Genomic DNA, 20829 nt, shown 5'->3' with positions numbered 1-20829 from the left:
CGTTCACCTGAAGGAAAACTCTCTCTCCTCCTCTCCTCCTCATTTTTCTCTCACCTCTGCTCCATACCAAGATCCAGATTTGCTTTACATTCTATCAAAACATCGTCAATATATATCGTCTCCTCTTCAATCGTCCTCAAAATCCATTTCCCCTCCTCCCCCGCTAAACCGCCGCCATGACGCAGAGCGACCAGGCTCGCCCCATCCCCAAGAACCCTTCAGACGACTATGCCTTCCCCGAAATTAGAATGAAGACTAAGATGGACGACCCGGAGAAAACGCCATTGCTGCTGGTCGCTTGTGGTTCCTTCTCGCCCATTACCTATCTGCACCTGCGCATGTTCGAGATGGCTGCCGATTACGTCAAGTTCAGCACCGACTTTGAAATGATCGGGGGATATTTGTCGCCTGTATCGGATGCGTATCGCAAGGCTGGTCTGGCCAGTGCTGAGGATCGGTATGGTCTTTGCTCTACTAGTATTCTCAGGGCTCGGGGATGATACTGACGCTGCAAAAGTATTGCCATGTGCCAACTTGCCGTGGACCAGACCTCCGACTGGCTGATGGTGGACACCTGGGAGCCTCTGCAGAAAGAATACCAACCGACCGCTGTCGTGTTGGACCACATTGACTATGAGATTAATACCGTGCGACAGGGTGTTGAGGCTGGTGATGGAACTCGCAAGCCCGTCCGCGTCGCTCTCTTGGCTGGTGCCGACCTGGTTCACACCATGTCGACCCCTGGTGTGTGGAGTGAGAAGGATTTGGATCACATTCTGGGCAAATACGGGGTACGTTGCATTGATCACTGCTTAGATATTTTATCTAACAGAGTCGCAGTCCTTCATCGTCGAGCGCAGCGGAACCGATATCGACGAAGCCCTCGCATCCCTTCAACCATGGAAAGACAACATCTATGTCATCCAACAACTCATTCAGAACGATGTCAGCAGCACAAAGATCCGACTTTTTCTGCGCCGTGAGATGAGCGTGCGCTACCTGATCCCGGTCCCGGTCATCCACTACATCGAACAACACCATCTTTACGAAGACGAGGGCTCGACCGGTGTCTCCGACAAAGGCAATGCCAAGCAAGACATCAGTGGTTCAGCATGATTCATGCCTGGAGTGACCTGTCTCTCTTTTGCTCGTCGCGCTTTACGATAGAATATGTTACGACCTGTCGAATCGCCACGAACATGTCTACGAAGTAAATGCCTCTATTCCAGTCCTCCCAACGGCACGTTCGATGGCCACTCATTCGGCCGCTACGATTTCACTCCATCCCCCTTGTCTGGCAGCAGCGCCGTGTTCAATGACACTCTATAATGAATACGATTAATCACGATAGAACTGGACCTGTCGATATCATGCGGAAAGAGCTATAGGCCCGCGACCGCGACACGCTGTATCCCGACTTTGCCAGGCGTTCTTCTGTTGTAGGTTATAACGAGGAAAAGACACTTCTGGCATAGATCTACTTGCCTCTTGTTTCCTTGATATGTTTTTTTCTGATGATCGATTTATACTACTATACCCTGAGCCCGATGCCATTTTATGATCCTATCTTTTTCCTTCTCAGATAGAAAAATAGGAAGATGGATTATATCCACCGATTATTTTGTTCGATTGCGCCTTTTTCAAAACAGGACAGCGAATCGTCACTTGTGCTTTTCCATCTATCTACCTATCCAACTCTGTATTCTCTGTAAACCTCGTATGTATGAACAGATGCAAGATAGACATAGAAATAGATATCCACAGATACCAAAAAGAAGAAGAAAGAAGAAAAATTGCATGAATTCATGCATCATAATCATAACCATCATTATCCAACCTGATCCCAATGTATGTATGTACAGCCCTTAACCAAAGAAGGTATATTAATGTATGAATGAAGGTGAAGAAAAATAACTCCCGAAAATGAAAAATGAAGATGAGAAGGGATCGATGAATGCCAAAATGAGAATGAAAAATAAAAAGTGCAGGAGATCGATGAAGCTGTGCAGGTGAAAAAGAGGAAGAAAAGGTGAATGATATCAACCACTCCACAACTCCTCCGCCTCCAAGACTCCCAGAATTACTTCCGGGTTTGTCTCGTCGACTCCAGCGATCACTGAGACCCGATCGCTCTGGCTGACGAGTTTGCACACTTCATCGACAGGACTTGAAGCTGGAACGCAGAGGAACTGGTCCTGCGGGACGGAGACGGAGATGCCAGAGGCGGAGATTGCGGAGAGAGCCATGTCCACGTTGTGAGTGGTTGTGAGGGAGTGGAGGTGACGAGGTGTGATGAGGGAGGTAAAGGAGGTAGTAGAGGACGTATAGTGTGAGATAGAGACCCAAGATTTGGCATCTGGGTTTTGAACGGCGGCTAAAAGGATGTCGAGGAGGCGGGTCTCATGGCCGAGAGTGGTAGAGACAGTGGGTATCTTATTCAGAGGAACGAAGCGATTCGAAATGACATCTTGCTTCTGCTGCGTCTGCGAGCCATCATCCGACGGGCGAGACTGCAGATAATCCGACGGCGTGGAAGTCAACGGAGACGTAGACAACATGCTCATAGGAGTCATCGCCGCGGTCGCCGCGCCAATGGCACCACCAGGATGGAAACTTTTGAAGACTTCCGCAGGGCCGCGATCTGGGGGTTTATGCAGTCGCTGCGCCGTTGCCAGGGCTAGGGCATCACCCAGCGCTAAGGCCACAGTTGTAGACGAGGTCGGGGCACTAAGGCCAAAGGAGGACTCTTCGTCTTCGTGGATCGGAGCAGGGAGGGATATCGCCATGTCCGGAGACTGGAATGAGACGAGCGGACAGGTTGACGGGTGCGTATGCGAAGTAATTGCGATAATGGGGACCGTGGGAGGGATATGAGGGAGGAACAGCAGGAGTTCCTTGGTGCGACCAGAGAATGAAATCAACAGCAGGGTATCGTTCTAACCAGCATTGTCAGCAATATATAGATTCCACTTTGCAGCCCTGGTGTAACATACCTCACGAATAACCCCCAAATCCCCATGCAGCGCCTCCGTCGGGTGTAAGAACATACTAAAAATGCCCAAGCTATTCATCGTCGCCTCGATCTTCCTCGCAATCTTCCCGCTCTTCCCGACACCACAAAACACCAGCTTCCCCCCATTCTGTATAGTCCGCACGATCTTATCCACCGCGCGCACGAGGTTCTCCTGCGCAAGGCCGTCGGTCTGGTAGAGTCGCTCGAGGTGAGCCAACGCCGCGCGCTCCGTCGAAAGCACATGGATCGCCGTCAGAAGAGAAGAGGTGGCATCTTTGGTAGATACGTTTGGAGAGCCCTTTGGCATGTCAGGAGGTGTCAATGGTCCCGTGGGGTATTCGTCGTGGATGGAGGCCGGCATCGCAACGGACAACGGGGTCGCCTTGAGGCGTTGATGCAGAAGGGAGGCGTGCATTGACGGGGGAGAAAGGAATGAAGGGAAGAGGTCTCCCTGGAAAAGAGAGTGGGTATAAAAATAATAATAAAGAAGAAAGAAAGAAAACAAAAACAAGGCTGGAATCGAAGAAAAAAAAGAAAGAAATCGAAACGCGGGGATGTGGGAAAAAGGAAGAGATGCCGATTATCTCGCCATGTCGGAGATAAAAATCATGAACACTATGTACCAGCCAATCCTCGCTGCATTCACACTGCGCAAACGATAAGGACAAGACGAAGTAAATTCGGACGGCAAATATTCATTTCGGGTCCACTATCACACCATAGCTACTAGAACATTCACTCGATCTACTCTGTAAAAGTAACAGAATTCACTTTCCGAGGCCCCCGATATCGTACATCTCCACACTATCTATAATGCAGTGAAAATCAAGAAATCGGCTTGATTCCCTTGTGAATCGCTGCAATTCCACCCGTCAGGTTCTCAAATCCTCGTCCGGGAATCATAAACCCGGCCTTTTGGATCATTCCCCGGAATTCCTCTTGGCTGGGGAACTGCTCGATACTCTCCACCAGATACTGATAGCTATCCCGATCCCCAGCAACCAAGTGTCCAATCAACGGGATCGCGCTGAAGCTCCAACGCTTGTAGACGGCATTGAACAGCTCGTTGTCCACCTTGCTGAACTCCATGCACGCAAACACACCACCGGGCTTCAGAACCCGGAAAGCCTCATTCAAAGCTGCCTGCTTGTCCGTAAAGTTGCGAATTCCAAATACCACCGTGTAGAGGTCGACCGAGCTATCCGGGATCAAAGGCATGGTCTGCGCATTGGCTTCCATAAACGATAGACGGTTCGTGTTGTAGTACGGCGTGTCGATGCTGCGCTTCTTCCCCTCCGCCAGCATGTCCGGATTGATGTCGGAGATCGTCACCCGCGTGTTGAGGTCATGGTTGATATTCGTGGCATGGTCCAGCATGCGAAAAGCGATGTCGCCAGTCCCGCCGGCGATATCCAGGATATTCCAGCCTTTTCCGGTCGAGTCGGTGTCGCGCGACGGCAGAGCAGACCCGGGGTTCAACGAGCGTACAAAATGGTCTTTCCAGAGACGGTGGATTCCCATCGACATAAGGTCGTTCATCGTGTCGTACGAGCTGGCGACGGAGCTAAAGACGGCCCCCACTGTTCCGCATCAGTCTTGTTAGCTAGGTCTTGTTCCAAAACGCCAATTAACTGACGAACCCATTGACTCTTTTTGCGTCTCAGGTACATCTCGAAATCCAAAATGCGTCGTCTGTCCATCCTTTCTGGGCTGGTCCTGGGCACGAAGGGAGCAGGAGAAGCACCGGTAGGGCGTCGGAGGTGCTGCCAACCTCCGCTTCGCACTGTAATGCAGACTCCGCCAGAGGGACCGAGACATGGTGAACTATCGTAGAAAGATGAGGGAGAAATTTTGAAATAAGGAAGACAAGGGTTGCTGAGACTTGAGAAAGAATTGAAAAGGTGGCAGAGGCAGCGGTTGAAACAGCCCTCTTCCTGGAACTTTTTCTGCCGATTGGCGGAAGGTCGTCAATTACCCGAATGGGATTCTACGGCTTCTATAACAGTCCGAGATATATTTCTGTTCCTATGTTCGATCTTTGATTAATTGAAGGTTGGTACCTTCAAATTCGCACGCATAATGTCCAGGTCTCTCTGATTGAATCCCAGGTGACTCCTCAAGTACCCCTCAACGCCCCCCTCAAAGGAGTTTTCTATCGCCGGCAAGAATCCCACCATGGCATTCGCACGGACGTTACATAGCTGCAACATGCCTATACTCTCTGGTCCGGCCCCGGAACCTGTATGGAATTGAAGTATCTTTGTCAGGGATGGCCGATGTGCTTCCATTCCGATACGAGTGAGTGTGTAGTCGTGAATTATGGCCTCGCGCGGGCTACCTGCCAGACACAGGATCAATGCTGCCAGTACTCCAGAGCGATCTTTTCCGGCTGTAGGTATCCATGAGAAGGGCGTGATAACCGACAGAAGCATCAGAACTTACCCGAGCAATGAAAGAGAAAAGGCTCTCGCGGAGCATCCCGAATATGTTCAAAGACCTTTTGGAAGATCGGTGCAGAAACCTTCATGATTTCCAAATACATCTTCGCATACCCACTGGCTCCTTCGTCTCCATGGGCAAAGTCCCTAGGATCAACCGGAACCGGGGTACATGTATACGGCGCCCAAACTGTTTGAACACCCTCAATATCAGGGCTGGGAGATTGCATGCGCTCCCCTTGATGGCGTAGGTCGAAGATGACACTGATACCGAGCTGGCGAATGAGAAATACTCTGCCTTCCGGAGAGACTTTTTCTAGAGCTCCCGAACGGTAAGCAAAGCCCGGGCGAACTGGTGACTGGGATGAGCCACTGGCGTGCTCGCTGATGTCGCGGGCATTGACAACTCCCGGGATAGCGACAAAGGGTGGCCGCGACATGACGTTGTCCACAATGTCATTTGGAATCTGGGTGCGGATGTCTGTCGCGACTAGCTTTGGTATGTTGTATTGCGGTTCCATTGCGATCTGAGACGCAGGTTCTGGACTCTTGCCAGACGTGAAGAGCTTACCCCAAAACTCTTTGCACATACAATATGTTTTCACCATGCCAGTAAGGGGACTTCAAATGGCGGAAGCAACCAGTGAGGAGGCCAATGACCTCCACGGTCGTCTTCTTCCCTCCGTAAGCCTCTTCAGTTCAATTGTAAGATCAGAATGTCTTGTGCAACTGAGTAAGATGAGAACCTCGTCATTGTCTGGGAATTTGGATCCAGGGACACATCGAATTGACATCATTCCTGTCAAACCTTGGGTCATTCACAGACTTCCCAGGCACAAAAAATTATATCCGCTTAATCTAAGTAGCAGCGTGTCCCGTAGAAAGGCCATTCTCTTGTCATGTTCGAACTATCCGAAAAAGGAAAAATTGATAAACCCTCATCGGTTATGTTCGGCGCTCACATGACGTCTTCCACCGTGAATAGCCGCTCTCCGCATCTGCCCCGGATTCCCCTACAGAGCCTCAAGAAGGGCCTCTTCGTCCATCCCCAGCGGCTGTTGGGTTTGACTCTTTATCATGACCCCATTGAGCACCCATAATGTCTTTTAGTCTCCTTGGACGCCTTCCGCGGGCGGTTCGCGCTCCCCAGCCTGCTAGAATCACAGCACGATGGAGCAGTTCCTTATCGCAGCGTCCGGGGTCGGATCGGTAGGTGGACGTTCTGCTTCCGTTCGGTGTATCAGAGGACAATCAAATCAACAATTGCTAACGGATGATGTTTTGATAGTGTCCAATTCCCCGGTGCCGTAAACAGTAAATTCACGACCGACATGGCGTTTATGAAGCCCTCCGATATGCCCTACATTCCAACCTACAGAGTCATGGATTCGGACGGTGCGCTGGTTGGAACGGATAAGAAACGACCTGTTGATGTCTCGAATGAGGAGATCTTGACGTGGTACAAGAACATGTTGACTGGTGTGTAAAGCTGCTAGCTAGGGATGGATATGTGTAATCGGGAATGGGGCTGATATATATCCAGTGAGCGTTATGGATGGGATTATGTTCGAGGCACAAAGACAAGGTCGTCTCAGCTTCTACATGGTGAGTGACTTTACTAGATCCAAAACAATTGGTCTGGCCATTGACATCCCCAGGTATCCGCAGGTGAAGAAGGTATCAGTGTCGGTTCCGCAGCGGCATTGACCCCAGACGATACGGTATTTGCGCAATATCGCGAAACAGGAGTCTTCCAGCAGCGTGGTTTTACCCTAAAGGACTTTATGAGCCAACTCTTCGCCAATAAAAATGACAGTGGAAAAGGCCGAAATATGCCCGTGCATTACGGATCCGGCTATCCTCGCAATGTCAGTACCAACTACGCAGATGAGAGCGACCATTCTTACTGATAAATTATCCAGCACACCATCTCTTCCCCTCTAGCAACCCAAATCCCTCAAGCCTCCGGGGCAGCCTACGCGCTCAAACTCCAAGCCCTCCAGAACCCTAACATCCCACCCCGCATCGTCGCCTGTTACTTCGGCGAAGGCGCCGCCAGCGAAGGCGACTTCCATGCCGGTCTCAACATCGCTGCGACCCGTTCGTGTCCGGTCGTCTTCATCTGCCGCAACAACGGCTACGCCATTTCTACTCCTACCCTGGAACAATACCGCGGTGACGGCATCGCAAGTCGTGGCCTAGGATATGGTATCGATACGATCCGCGTCGACGGAAACGACATCTTCGCCGTCTACGAAGCAACACGGGAAGCTCGCCGTATCGCCCTCGAAGACGGCGGCCGACCAGTCCTCGTCGAAGCGATGAGCTACCGCGTCTCCCATCACAGCACGAGTGACGATAGCTTCGCGTATCGAGCGCGCGTGGAGGTCGAAGACTGGAAACGCCGCGATAACCCCATTATCCGACTACGGAAGTGGTTGGAGAACCAGGGACTGTGGAATGAGGATCTCGAGCGGGATACCCGGAGTCAGATGCGGAAGGCTGTCTTGCAGGAGTTTGGAGCTGCGGAGCGTGAGAAGAAACCGCCTATTAGGGTGGCTTTTGAGGATGTTTATGAAGAGGTCACTGAGGAGCAACAGGCGCAGATGAAGGAGCTTCGGAGGATTCTGGAGATGTATCCGGAGGAGTATGATGTGCGGCAGTTTGAAGATGGAGTTAATAGTCTGTAGTGGTGAAATTGCATATAGCCATACAGCATGACTGTTTTTGTTTTCTCGCTGTTCGAGCATGACTTTCTAGCTATTATTAACTCTCATTAGAACCTCAGCAACAAAACCGACGAGACATATAACCCCCATCAAGAAAGACGTGCAAAACGCAGAACTTTCTGTATCAGACCCCATACCACTTCCCCGACACCCCGACACCCCTCATGATCCATTGCAAAATGTCTTCCATCTATAATTACATGAATAGCACCCTATCAAACCAAATCCGACTAGCTGCGGCCCGCAAGTAACAGAAAACAAGAGAGATAGACCCAAACGCCTTACCTCCAACCAACAAAGCCCATCCCGCTCATCCTCATCTATTCGCTGACCATTCTGGAAAAAGACCCATCCCGGTGAGCATATCTCGTTCTGGTTAAAGCTTTTATGGTATTTAATCGCCGCCTATAAGTCCAGGATCACGGCGAACAAAGTATCCGAACAGTCACTGCCATATCTCACCCTTAGTCCTATGAGTGAATTTCGATACTCCGTCATCATCTAGCCACTTCATTTACCACATTCTCATCCTTATCTGAAGACCATTAACAATCATCTCTGAGGCCAGTTGATATACTTACATTTATCTATGCTACTGGACTCGAATATCTCGCGTACGGAATCCCAACAATACAATGACATTCAGGAGAGATGCTTCTATTTCCAAAAAGGAACATGGCAGATCGTTATTCCCCCCCGCTCAAGTCTGCCAACATGGTTTGATCCGATTCGAGAGCCAAATCTGCATTCTGTATATCTGGATTCTGGCTCTATGCACCACAGTCAAATACCAGAGCTGCAGGTTTCTCTTGGAACGGCAGTTACTCAATATGTAATGAGAATTTCCCAGCCAGAGACCATATCACATGCAAATCTACGCACCGTTGATGTATACTGTGCTGTTTGGAGGAAGCTTGGTCATTAAGGAAAACTGGGAGGCACATTCCCGTCTGTATGCCGGCAGACCCTATGAGTTTGCTAGAGGTGCAGAAGCAGAAAGTAGGATGATTTTAGAAATACCTGACATGCTGTCTAATTACCGGACAACTTAGTGCTAGCCCTGAGAGAACTTATTCATTGTGATGTCTTCCTTGTAGGAGCCGCGGCCCTTCGTCTGTGCCTCTGTGATCTTGAAACCACTGCCCAGTGAGGGATATATACCCTCTATCCAACGAAGCAAAAGTGGAATAATACCATTGGGTAGATGCCACCCTTTCAATCTCTTTTCACCAGAAGAACAGGAGGAGTGTCCCCGGGTCTTGAAAATGAGTGTATGATCGAAGACTGTGTTTGGGCTTGACATAAAAGGCACACCCTAGACATGCTCAATCATGAACCATACTGGGTTTCTATCTTCATTGCTGCCTCACTTTAGAGAACACTGATTTTTCTGGTCCCTCACAGCTCATATTATACAGAGCAAGCTTGACACGGTAAGTAGAATTTCTTCTCTTGTTATTTAACATACTACATACTCACTGCTCAGATTTAGATCCCAGAGATTGAACAATTCTTCTTCTGCAACAAGATCCTCTCTTATAAACTGCACCTCATCAGCTACAATGATTGGAAACTCATCCTGAGGAGTATGATCATCCTCATTTACAGTGCTCCATAAACCAGCAACACTTGTATATGTATGACACTGTTCCATCCTTTCCATTAGAAGTCCATCGTTTCTTACAGTATCCCAATACCATGAACTATACATGAAATGCGTAGCTTTTCCTGGAGCGCATTGTTCACGACCTATGTTGATCTTCTGTGATGGTAATATCGATGCCTGTTGTCGCGTTTTGTGAGGGTACTTGCGATTCACCCTTGAATATAACCGCTTCGATCTCATTCCGAAAGCGCAACTCTGCCTCTTCAATACTGTAAAGAGTGAGGCATCAAGGGAATCCGGGTTAACGTCCCGTTGCACGATTGAAATCTGCAACAAGCATTTCTTCGGTGCATAGAGGTGACTTTTCAATCGTTCGAGGGATGTAAAAAGTCGGACGGAGGTCCTCCCAGCCGTGAGCTCAATTTCCACCACTGTATGGTGAAAGTTCTATCTCGAGCTTTCAAGGAGTCATCGATGATTCGTTCTTTGTGCAAAACGTATCTTGTTCGCATTGCCTTTCGAATTCCTTCCTGAAAGCCTCAACTGGGCGTCACCAAGGCAAAATGCGGTGTCTTGATACCACAGTAGAAATACTTCATCCTCGTTTTCAGCGGAAAAGTCTCGCCATGACTTTGAATTGCTGGCCATGTTCTGTCACGTATCAGAACGACAGATTTACGATTTTAAGCGCGGTTGTGTTTCTCATAAACTGCGTGAACTCGTCGGGGAGAATCATCAGGCCTTTCAAGCCTATAATAAAAGGACATGTCGCTTTCGAAAACTTGCCCTGTATCCCGCTCAATCGATATCTTGATCTGAATGCGTACCTTATTGTGAGTTAGCAACCGCATGCACCGTTATCAGTACCGACGGCTTATAAGACGATTCTATGCCCAAGCAAATAGACCGCTTGACGGGCTTCAAAGCCTATATCTTTCCATGGTATTATAGCCGCGATTTCTTGTAACTAAACTATAGCCTTTGCCGGTAATGTCATAAGGCTGGCCGTGATTTTCCAGCAGCACAACTACAATCTCTTTTTAGTATTCCTCTTTTCTTGTTTCTCTTATTATTGGGAAGAGAAAAGGGAGGGAACTCATACCTTGTTCCATTCGGGTGCCTCATGGGGATCTCATAGCCATATGATAGTATGTCGTTGTTTAGGTCCTCCAGAGATGTGGCAAACAAAATTTTGTTTGCAGAGGCGAAAGTGATCAAAGAACTGACCCGACGGCCTCACCTGTGCTTCGCCGATACAAAGCGCTATCCTCTGCCAGTCCATGTATCTTTCCCAAACATCGAAGCAGTTCCAACATCTGTCTCGGATTTCTAATCCATGAGACCCGCGGCATTTTTGAGCACTGAGGTATGCACGACGACAAGAGATCAAGCATCTCATCAGAGAATATCAACAGAATTGCTGATCCCGAGTCGTACGTTATGTCGCTTTCGAAAAGTCACTTCCCCCCCATATCATTTGGGATTTGTATCTGGTAGCGTACCTGATGGGGGGTTAGAACCTCGCACGCGCGGGCTCTACTAAAGACCGAGTGAGCGGTCTACAACCGTCTTTGTTAGGATATCCTTGTACATGTATGGAGTCTCGTCTCAACGAAACACCGCACGGTATGCTATGTCAAGGTTTCTAAGACGAAGTGGCCTCTGTAAAATTTGCTTTATCGAGTTGATACTCGTGGCTCCTCAGACAGCTTTCTCTTTCTGTTTCAGCACCGTTAGCATTAAAGAAACAGAACCCGGTGATAGAGAATTCACTGATCTCAATCCATCAAAACTTGTTCAATTTCTTTGTGTTCTTCGTCTTCCATTCTGAAAATAGACAGGTTCAGGGGAACATAAAGTTTACCCAGCATATTTGCTTGAGCTTTAGAAGCCACTTGTACTCTTTCGTGAAGTAATCCTTCCATTATGTCTCGAAGATATTTGAAGCACACATGTTATGTGTGTTTGGCCACTTCCTGGAGCGTAGGTACGGTCTGGCTCATGGAAGGGTAGAACGAACAGTTTGAAACTGGTCAGATTCTGTACGGTAACCATTGCACAAGAGGTGCGAAGACAATGTATTGGTATGTTACCATATTTTGGGTTATCGAAGGAGCGAATGATCGTTCCGACTTATGATAACGGTTGATGTGACTTCTTAAGGAGAGTATGGCTCTCGGACAGGGAATAGATTTCTGTTTGTTCCATAGAGTAAGTCTGTTGTTCTGTGGGTTGTTCGACATGTTCTGGCGCAGTACCCCACACACGGGGGATTCCCAGTCTAGATGGGGATCGTGGACAGCATTCTATGCTCAAAATATCCAATCTGCAACTGGTTTAAGAACTGCCGGCAACGAAGGGTTCCGTATATAAGTATGGGTGACCGTGGTCAAGACCGTCTTTCCTCCTGGGAGTCTAAGCTGCAGCCTGCCTCAAACAGCCAGCCGATTTCGCCTTCGCATCCGAAAGGACCACACCCGAATTGATAATTTGCGCCGTTAGGCTAAACGATGCTGCTTGACATGGAAGTTATTTCACGAAGGGCATACTCTGGGGAGATTCACTCCAGCCGCGGGTGAGCCCGCGGGACTCGAGAAGAGGGCTTAGAAATAACAGTAGATAATTCGAACCGCTGTTGCGGAAGCGAAGCATCTCACTCCAACCGAGCACGACTCTCGCTCCTCCCACTCTCCACGACCATGGTTGGCCAGTAGAGCTCCCCGGGAGTTGATACAAGCATCGGGCTCTTTTCGGGCGGTTGTGTGTGAAGACTTGGTAGAGCGTATCTCCCTTGATCTAAGACTTCGACCTTTCGAGTCAGCGCATTCTCCGTCCACTTATTATGATAACTTCCCAGCATGCTTTGCTGCATCAGAGTCACGGGGAAGACGCGAACTGAAATGATAAGGATTCAGCCCATCTAGTGGATTTGATAGAACAAGTGTAGATCGTGTTTCCCGGGTCAGAGGCCCCGCCTAATGACTTTGCCCCGAGAGACAAAACACCCTGTTGGTGTGGTTAGTTAAGAGATAAAAAATAGGAGAGAATATCACACCTTTCCTATCCTGTACCTCGATGGTTTTGTGGGGCATAGAGAATCCGCCAGTTGGCTCGAGTGTCGGCCATAATATCATTATGGAAACGAGGAGTGCAGCACATCATCATGGTTCATGGAGATGGTTGACGAAGGGGATCATCTCAGTATGGGGTCCATGAAAACACCTCTATGGGAAATGCCCACTGTAATACTCACCTCATCTTCAAAAGCATGGGATTTTATCTTGTAATTTTTTTTCAACATCTATCCATGAAGAGCCTCTAGCATTGTTGGATCCCCATTGTCTTGGAAATAGCTTCTGGACACAGCTCCTCTGGTAAAAAGCTACGGTGCCATTCGATAGCAGCCGTGCCATCTGCCTTGAACATTGTATTTCTGTGGTCGGAGGGAAAAGCGCAGGAGCTCTTTAACGTGACCAGCGCGAGTTATATATAGGCCATTGGAAGCAGGGCTTGTCAACGTCGGGGTTTTTGACAGCCGAATACTCAGCAGTTGCAACCGCAGTTGTATCATTTGCGTTTCGTAAGTTGTCGACATGATGAGATGCATCGCAGATATTTGGATCATTTTCGGTTGATCCGAAAAAGAGGAATTAGATCAAGATCAATGCGATAACCGTTCGTATTATCAGCATCCCTCTTAGAGGGTAGATAGGATAGATCCCCTTGCATCCAGCAAGACAATGATAACATGACAGTCTGAACAATACGACACATCACCCAAGTGACACAAACCCGAAGACAGCAGCTCACGTCTTATTCGCGATTCGCACGTTCTTCTGGACCAGGTCCAGTTGCATCTTGTACAAGGCCATCATACGGCCCACAGAACAAAACGGACCCTCGAGGGTCTGGTAATCGAATTCGATAACGCCCGGGGCAAGGAGCTTGGGACGACGGTAGAATCAAACAGCGGAAAAACCGTGCATCTGACCAGTGAGCTAAAGAGGTGCCATGGCGTCAATTTGGAGCGGATTGAGAGTAGAGTAGAAGTAGTTTAGTGATGGGTTGTTGGGATGGAGTATGAGGACTGACGAGAGTGGAGGGGAGATTTGATGGAATACCGAATAGGGCTAGCTGTGTTAGCGTGTGAGGGAGAAAATGAATGACCTTCATAGTGAAGTAGATCAAGGATTTAGCAGTAGGTAAGATATATGCGTACGGAAATGAATGGATTACTAGTATATCGAAAAACCATCCTCAACCGCTCCAAGAAAGCATATATAAAACTAACATATACAACAAACCTAATCAAGCACCTTACACTCCTCCCCAACTTCACAAACAACCCTCATATCCACCACACTCTCCCCAACCCAAATCTTAACTCCCTCCCCATCCACCGGCGCCTTCCAATCCTGCACAACCACATCCCAAACACTCAAATCCTTCCTCGTAACATCCAGCGTAACGGTCTCGCTCTCCCCCGGACCCAGAATCTTAGTCTTCTCGAATTGACGAAGTTGCAAACGCGGTGTTTCGAGGCCGAGACTAGATGGTAATTCGACGTATAACTGCGGAACGGCGCGACCCTTGCGAGAACCAGTGTTCGTGATCTTGACTTGTACGGAGAACGCGACGTCCCAGAGAGCTGGGTTTCCACCTTCTGCGCCGCCCGCACGAGGGGCTGGTTGCGGGGTTGTCGTGTAACCGGATGGGTAGGGGTAGGGCTTGGATGAGTTTGATGCGGCATTCTCGGGGTGGTCGAGGTAGGGGTATAGATAGCGCCAGATGCGGTTGAAGTTCTTTGGCCAGGCGGCCTCGGATGCGAGTGGGATTTTGTTGGGGTAGGTTGGGGTTGCGCCTTTGCTGGTGCGGGGGGAGGGGTAGGCGCTGTCTATTGGGGTGACCATGGAGATAGTAGTGGTCATGTTGAATGTTGTGTAGGATAGGCCGTGGCCGAATGGGTAGCGTGGGGTGACGTTTGCTTTGAGGAAGTGGCGGTAATCGATGTAGAGGCCTTCTTCGAAATTATCTTGGATCTGGACGAATGGCTTGTCGATTAGGTCCACGCTGGACCCGTAATCCGATTCTTTGCGGGCGATTGTGTATGGAAGGTGACCACTAGGGCTGTAATCGCCGAAGAGGATGTCTGTCAAGGAATAGCCTGCTTCCTGGCCGGGAAGGTGAGCAAAGACAACTGCCTTCACGGAGTCAAGCTCGACCCATTCTTCCATCAGGATAGGGCCGACGCTGTGGATGACCACGACGACCTTGGAGAATTTGTCTGCTGCAGATTTGACAAGGTCGTCTCCGTGGTGCCAGGCGTCAAGGCCAGCCACTGAGCGATCTCCCCGGTTGCCTTCCACGATGAGAAAGTTTTCACCAGAGTTGGCGTTGATGAAAACAAGCGCGATGTCGTCGGAGTTTGCCTTCACATCAGAAGGGAAAGAATCCGTAAGATGGAACTCCGCATTGGAGGAAACATTGGCGATGGCCTCCTGGGGAGTAACCAGATACGGGAGTTTGGCCGTGCCACTACCCCATCCAGAAACAAGCACACCGTTATCACAAGCCATGCTACCGCAAGAATTGAGACCGTTCGAGTTCGGTCCGGCGTCGGTTCCGAATACCTTCAGCGAATCGTTGCGTCGCAGGGGAAGCACCTGATCTTCGTTCTTCAGCAAAGTGATGGCATCTCTGGCAATCGCTCTGGCAGTAGCGTTGTGGTTGGCTTGCACATTGACGAACTTGTTGACAACGCCGCTAGGCGAGAAGAGGGCTCCTGGATACAGCAGTCCTTTTTCCTCTTCAGTGTTACTGGAGAAGTTGGGGAGTGGATAGTCTTTGTCCTGTCCAAGCTTGTACCATGTCGCGACGATCCGAGTGACCTATTGTTATCAGTATCTGAAATCATGCGCGCAGATGCAAAGGGCTTACCATATCATTCAGACGGTCAACTGGAAGACTTGCATTGAGGACCGCCTCTGATAGTTTCGGACCCCAGAAAGAGTCGCCAAACAAAGGAATGGATCCGTCTCCCGGCATGGACCTGTTTTTTTGTCAGCTATTGATCAAAACAAATGAAAAAGAAGAACAGACATATCCAATCCACTCAAGGCACTCTGGACACCGGACTGATGCGCCAGCCAATCCGTAAGCACAAAGCCCTGGAACCCAAGCTCGTCCTTGAGAATGCCATTAAGCAGTTTGCTGTTTTGGCTGGAAGCAGATTGGTTCACCTGAAAAGTCAGCAACATGACACTCAACAATAGATGGTCAGTCGACTAACATCATTATAAGCCACCATAACAGACCCCACCCCAGCCCTGACACCCTCCGCAAACGGCCACAAGTACAACTCGTGCATCGTACGGTCGTCCAAATTCGAAGAGTACGCCTTGGTAACAACAGAAGTCATCCGATGCGTCTCCTGCTCATTGGCGATGAAATGCTTCAGACAAGCAATAGACCCCGTACTCTGCATACCCTTGATCGTCTGCGCACCGCCAATAGCCTGGAGAGTAGGGTCCGCCCCGAATCCTTCCCAGTTCCGACCAGCCTTTGGCTTCCGACCCAGCGGACCAACAACCGGGCCTAATTGCACATTCACACCCTTTCCACGTGATTCCTCGCCTAGCGCAACACCACGCGCATGCATGAGGTCCTTGTCGAAGGTGGCTCCTACGGTGATACCGGCGGGGAAGAACGTGATGTGATCGGTCGAGGCAACACCCAGCGCAGAGTCCTGGAAACAGAGATTCGGAATCCCGAATCGCGGCGCGCTACCAGTTTGCCCCGAGCACGGCCCCATGAAGATTCCCGTACCTGTGGTGAGGTTCACCTTCTCGGCCAGTGTCATGTTGCTGACAACCTGTTGCGCCTTCTCATACGCATCAGACCAAGACGAAACCCACCCACCCTTAGGCGCGGGATAATACGGAATAGCCGCATATCCATCATTTGAATCTCTCGCGATCAAAGGGGCGTCAATCAACGGCGAAGCAAAAGCAGTAAAAGAAATAAAAAGAGAGACTAGGGTCAGATACCCGGAAAGGCGCGCCATATTGGGAAAAGTACTCCCTGCAGCCTTATGCTGGTAGCACGAGCGTCAGATTGTGATTCAATCTAGATCCGGGGGTGGCACTGGTTATATAGAGAGGGTTAAGTATTACCCGCAACGATCATGGGGCGTCGGCTATCCCAGGATACGTATATCGGACATAGTGACGTATGGGGGTTGGGCCGAAGCATTAGCGGTTTTGACGATCTTGCCGTTATGTGTGTTCGGAGGTTTGTTTCTTATTCGTGTTTAGGGATGTTGTGATATCAAGCGAGGAAAACTTGGGTTGTTCTTTGGGGAAACACAAGGCTGGTACGTGGTATGGATGGCCTAATCGGGTAGCGGGTCAGGAATGCGGAGGGCTAACTCTACGGGGAATAGCGTGAAGATGCATGCGATAGGTATTCTTGTATGCAGAGAGACTGGTCAATTGGCAGCGTGAGAGGTTATTCTACTATGTTTTACTCTGCCTCAATGCAATATCTACTGCGTGGGTTCAGATATTCCAAGTGTGATGAAGTACCCGTGGCTGTCACGAATATCACAGAATAGAATATCGACCGATTAAGCGAGGACAGGAACGGTTCCCGCCTGACGATCGCTCGCAAACTTGTGCAATTAAGGTAATGGCGCGGCCGCTCAGGGGTTTAGCGACTGCTAATCGGACAAACGAACACTGGACCAGATTGGTGAGGATGCTTTTTTTAGACGCGGGGTGATCGTTTCCGATGACAGTTCGGATTTTCCATGTCTGCATCGGGGGAGTTGCAGGCGAGATGAGATAGGGAATGCATGCACACCCGGCGTTTGTCCGATATTGAAGAAATGACAGGTATCATAACAAAATTGGTTCTCATGAATTCATGACATCTATCAACAGAGCTTTCAAACAGATTTGAGACAATGCAATTACTGGAAGGCACCAGGGAACAGATAGTCCAGACGCTGCCGGGCGTCAGGACTCCAGTGAGCCTGAGGAGTGGTCAGACCAAACTTGATGGATCCCTCAACATGCTTGGCCTGCACAAGTTCGGAGTGCTCGTCATTGGCCAGGGTATCGAGGACAGCCGTGACAAAGCGGCGAGCATTCTCGGCGTTGGCCTTCATGTTACCCATAACCATCTCCACGGTTACATCGGCAGTCGACTCGTGCCAGCAGTCGTAGTCAGTCGACATACAGATCATCTGGTAGGCGATTTCGGCTTCGCGCGCGAGCTTGGCCTCGGGGAGACACGACATGTTGATGACGGTGCCACCCCAAGAACGGTACATGTGACTCTCAGCGCGGGTCGAGAACTGAGGCCCCTCTGCAAAGCGTTAATAACCAATGGTTTCCACAGATTGACAATTGATACATACCCATGCAGATAATAGTTCCCTTGTCATGCAACGTCACACCCTCACCCTCCAAGCTGTGTCCACACTCCCTCACAACCTTAGCAACCCGCTCGTCAAACGGATCCGCAAAAGGAACGTGAGCAACAACGCCCTGCTCAAAGAAAGTCCAAGGACGGAAACCCTTAGTCCGGTCAATGACCTGGTTCGGCACCACAAAGTCCCGCGGCTTGACTTCCTCCTGCAAGCTACCGACGGCAGAGAAGGCGATGATGGTACGGACACCAATGGAGCGCAGGGCAGCGATGTTGGCACGGGCGGGGACCTCATGCGGCGTCAGCTGGTGGTGAAGACCATGGCGACTGAGGAATGCGACCGCGACGAGCTTGCCGGTGGTGGTGCACTTGTGGTGAAGGATGGTAATCGGCGAGGAGGGGTTACCCCACGGCGTAGAGATCTCGAGAGAAGCGACCTGGGTGAAGCCAGGGAGTTCGCGCAGACCGGTACCACCGATCACGGCGATGCGAACGGGGTCTACAGCATTCAACAGTTAGCATATTTCTTCGTAGGCTCGTATTCCAGGCCAAAAGTATGCGACAGCGGGGTATCTGTATCTCACCCGCGTAAGTATCAGGAAGAGCAGCCATTTTCTGCGCCAATTGCTTTGGAGAGTAGATTCGCCGGAGAGGTCTTTTAGAGAGAGTACTTGTAGAGAGAGAGCGACGAAAAGAAGCAACAACAGACCACATCCAGCTTTGAATAATGAACCGATGCGAAAAAATGAGGCTTGTCGCGGGGCTTCCCAATCGGGTTAGGCTATGCTACCACGTGCCACACGTGATTCGTCTGTTTTGGCGCCATCCTCGACTAAGATGTCTACAAGAAGTTCGTTACTCTATACAACATAGTAAGACTAGTACTATGAAGAGTTATGGTCTTGAATCCTTGAGAATCGAAACGAAAGGCAATTCATTAACTATGCATACAGATTAAATCATACAAATAAAGGGAACGATTATGCCGGCCGCCATTCATAATGATGAGGCCCCTTCTTAACCGGTCCCGGATCCTCTCCAGGAACACCAGGTTTATTATACGCATGTGCACCGAAAAAGTCCATCTGAGCCTCCATGAATTTGGTCGGTAGCTTTGTGCCACCCTCATACTTCAGGTACTCGAGCGTGGCCGAGATAGCGGGGATATAGTGATCGGATATGACACTCTCAACGACAACCTGTTTCAGGGATTCAAAGTTTTTGTGCAGTTCTTGCGCTACCTTATCGATGAACTTGATGTTGGTCATTTGCTTGTCGGCGCTAAGCGCTGGCTGCAGGATATCGGCAATGGCCTCGGATTGGATGATGCATCCGGCACGCCAAATTTGGAGGCACTTGCCGAGATCGATGTTCCATCCCTCGTCTAGGGAAGCGCGGGAGATGATTTCGAGGCCCTGGCAGAATGACGCGAGGAAAGCGACGTAGACCGCGCGACGGATCTGCTCGACGAATTCCTTGCGGTTCTTGATGCGCTCGATGGGCTTGGGGGAGGGAACTTGGATTTTATTGGCGACCTTGACTCGTTCTTCGCGGTTGCCACTGGAGATTCGCATGTAGTGCGCGGTGGCTAGAGTTGGGGCTGAGACGTGACGGAATGCTGAATCCATGAGGGCCCAGAGCGGGGTGCCTTCGGTGTTGTCGTCGTCTTGGACGACCTTGTCCAGGACGTCGTCTAGCACGTAACCGTTTTTATCGCTGACACCTTCGCCTTTGTGGTCGCCCTGGGGAGTACGCTTGACGTGGCAGATTTCAGAACCAATTTGGATGAGGTAGTTGTTTTTGAGCTCGCCTTCCTTGTTCCATTGCTCGAAGATATCTCCGATCTCGTCATAGTTCATTCCCAGGCCATAATGCAGAAGAGACCACGCCTCGGCCAGTGTCGACAACATACCACCTTCGATACCATTGTGAACCATCTTGACGAAGTGGCCGGACCCAGCAGGCCCAACGGCAGTCACGCAAGGAAGACCAGTCTTCTTATCCTTGGCCGAGTAAGCTTCCAACAGCGGCATCACGAGCTTCATAGCCTCTGGATCACCACCAGGCGACAAACTAGGACCCCTTCGAGCAGATTGATAACCCCCCGAAACACCCATACCGATCCAACTAACCCCAATCTCGTTACACTCCTTCTGTCTCCGCTCCGTGCGTCGATAGTTCTCATTACCCCCGTCGAGAATGATATCACCCTTCTTAAGATCCTTCTTGATCATACTCAGCACTGAATCAGCAGGTTGGCCATGGGTAATTGAAAACATGAACAGTTTCCGATCGCCCGCGCCCTCGAGAGACCTGGTGAATTCGTCGATATCATGATATCCCTCGACCTTGGTCTTGATATCCTTGGATGCCTTGACGTTTCTCATGAGCTGATCGAGGTTACCCTTGCTAACGTCCCAGACGGAGACGTCGAGGCCGATTTCCGAAAAGGCAAAGACCATCATTGAGCCCATGTTGCCGGCTCCGACGACGCCGATGCGTTTGAAGTGTTGGATTGGGTTTGACGGCATCTTGCAGGTACACTATTAAACAAACAATAATTTGAAAAAGAGAGTCGGCCTGCTATACAATATTTGAAAAGCAGCTACTTAA

The 20829-nt window shown here is 49.8% G+C and overlaps 7 protein-coding genes across 7 annotated transcripts; 2 read left to right on the top strand and 5 right to left on the bottom strand.

Annotated features, from left to right (window-relative positions):
• Window positions 1–176: 176 nt before the first annotated feature.
• Window positions 177–1116, top strand: ASPGLDRAFT_122072 (nicotinamide/nicotinic acid mononucleotide adenylyltransferase; the record flags this gene model as incomplete). The annotated part of the gene is made up of 3 exons (XM_022540286.1): window positions 177–457; window positions 518–791; window positions 841–1116. 3 exons carry the CDS (start codon window positions 177–179, stop codon window positions 1114–1116), a joined length of 831 nt encoding a protein of 276 aa, XP_022402829.1.
• Window positions 1117–1312: 196 nt separating this feature from the next.
• On the bottom strand, window positions 1313–3320 carry ASPGLDRAFT_65290 (uncharacterized protein; the record flags this gene model as incomplete). The annotated part of the gene is made up of 3 exons (XM_022548881.1): window positions 1313–1323; window positions 2045–2936; window positions 2994–3320. The coding sequence occupies 3 exons, from the start codon at window positions 3318–3320 to the stop codon at window positions 1313–1315; spliced, it is 1230 nt and encodes a 409-aa protein (XP_022402828.1).
• Window positions 3321–3838: 518 nt separating this feature from the next.
• ASPGLDRAFT_65289 (class I SAM-dependent methyltransferase) lies at window positions 3839–4831 on the bottom strand (the record flags this gene model as incomplete). The annotated part of the gene is made up of 2 exons (XM_022548880.1): window positions 3839–4593; window positions 4654–4831. The coding sequence occupies 2 exons, from the start codon at window positions 4829–4831 to the stop codon at window positions 3839–3841; spliced, it is 933 nt and encodes a 310-aa protein (XP_022402827.1).
• Window positions 4832–4945: 114 nt separating this feature from the next.
• Window positions 4946–6232, bottom strand: ASPGLDRAFT_45169 (tyrosine-protein phosphatase). The gene is made up of 2 exons (XM_022546178.1): window positions 5456–6232; window positions 4946–5402 (listed from the first exon to the last, which is right to left on the bottom strand). The coding sequence occupies exons 1-2, from the start codon at window positions 6057–6059 to the stop codon at window positions 5056–5058; spliced, it is 951 nt and encodes a 316-aa protein (XP_022402826.1). The 5' UTR covers window positions 6060–6232; the 3' UTR covers window positions 4946–5055.
• Window positions 6233–6372: 140 nt separating this feature from the next.
• On the top strand, window positions 6373–8284 carry ASPGLDRAFT_73246 (thiamine pyrophosphate-dependent dehydrogenase E1 component subunit alpha). Its single transcript, XM_022549662.1, has 5 exons — window positions 6373–6660; window positions 6740–6930; window positions 6995–7056; window positions 7110–7319; window positions 7374–8284. Exons 1-5 carry the CDS (start codon window positions 6551–6553, stop codon window positions 8139–8141), a joined length of 1341 nt encoding a protein of 446 aa, XP_022402825.1. The 5' UTR covers window positions 6373–6550; the 3' UTR covers window positions 8142–8284.
• Window positions 8285–14090: 5806 nt separating this feature from the next.
• On the bottom strand, window positions 14091–16849 carry ASPGLDRAFT_122714 (beta-glucosidase; the record flags this gene model as incomplete). Its single annotated transcript, XM_022540349.1, has 4 exons — window positions 14091–15674; window positions 15724–15835; window positions 15886–16025; window positions 16076–16849. The coding sequence occupies 4 exons, from the start codon at window positions 16847–16849 to the stop codon at window positions 14091–14093; spliced, it is 2610 nt and encodes an 869-aa protein (XP_022402824.1).
• A 906-nt stretch (window positions 16850–17755) lies between these two features.
• ASPGLDRAFT_65284 (6-phosphogluconate dehydrogenase, decarboxylating) lies at window positions 17756–20747 on the bottom strand (the record flags this gene model as incomplete). Its single annotated transcript, XM_022548879.1, has 4 exons — window positions 17756–18153; window positions 18206–18715; window position 19076; window positions 19239–20747. 4 exons carry the CDS (start codon window positions 20745–20747, stop codon window positions 17756–17758), a joined length of 2418 nt encoding a protein of 805 aa, XP_022402823.1.
• Window positions 20748–20829: the final 82 nt, after the last annotated feature.

Source organism: Aspergillus glaucus (genome assembly GCF_001890805.1).
Source record: "Aspergillus glaucus CBS 516.65 unplaced genomic scaffold ASPGLscaffold_6, whole genome shotgun sequence".
In the NCBI taxonomy this organism is placed as follows: Eukaryota; Fungi; Ascomycota; class Eurotiomycetes; order Eurotiales; family Aspergillaceae; genus Aspergillus; species Aspergillus glaucus.
This window is presented reverse-complemented; position numbering and strand designations above follow the sequence as displayed.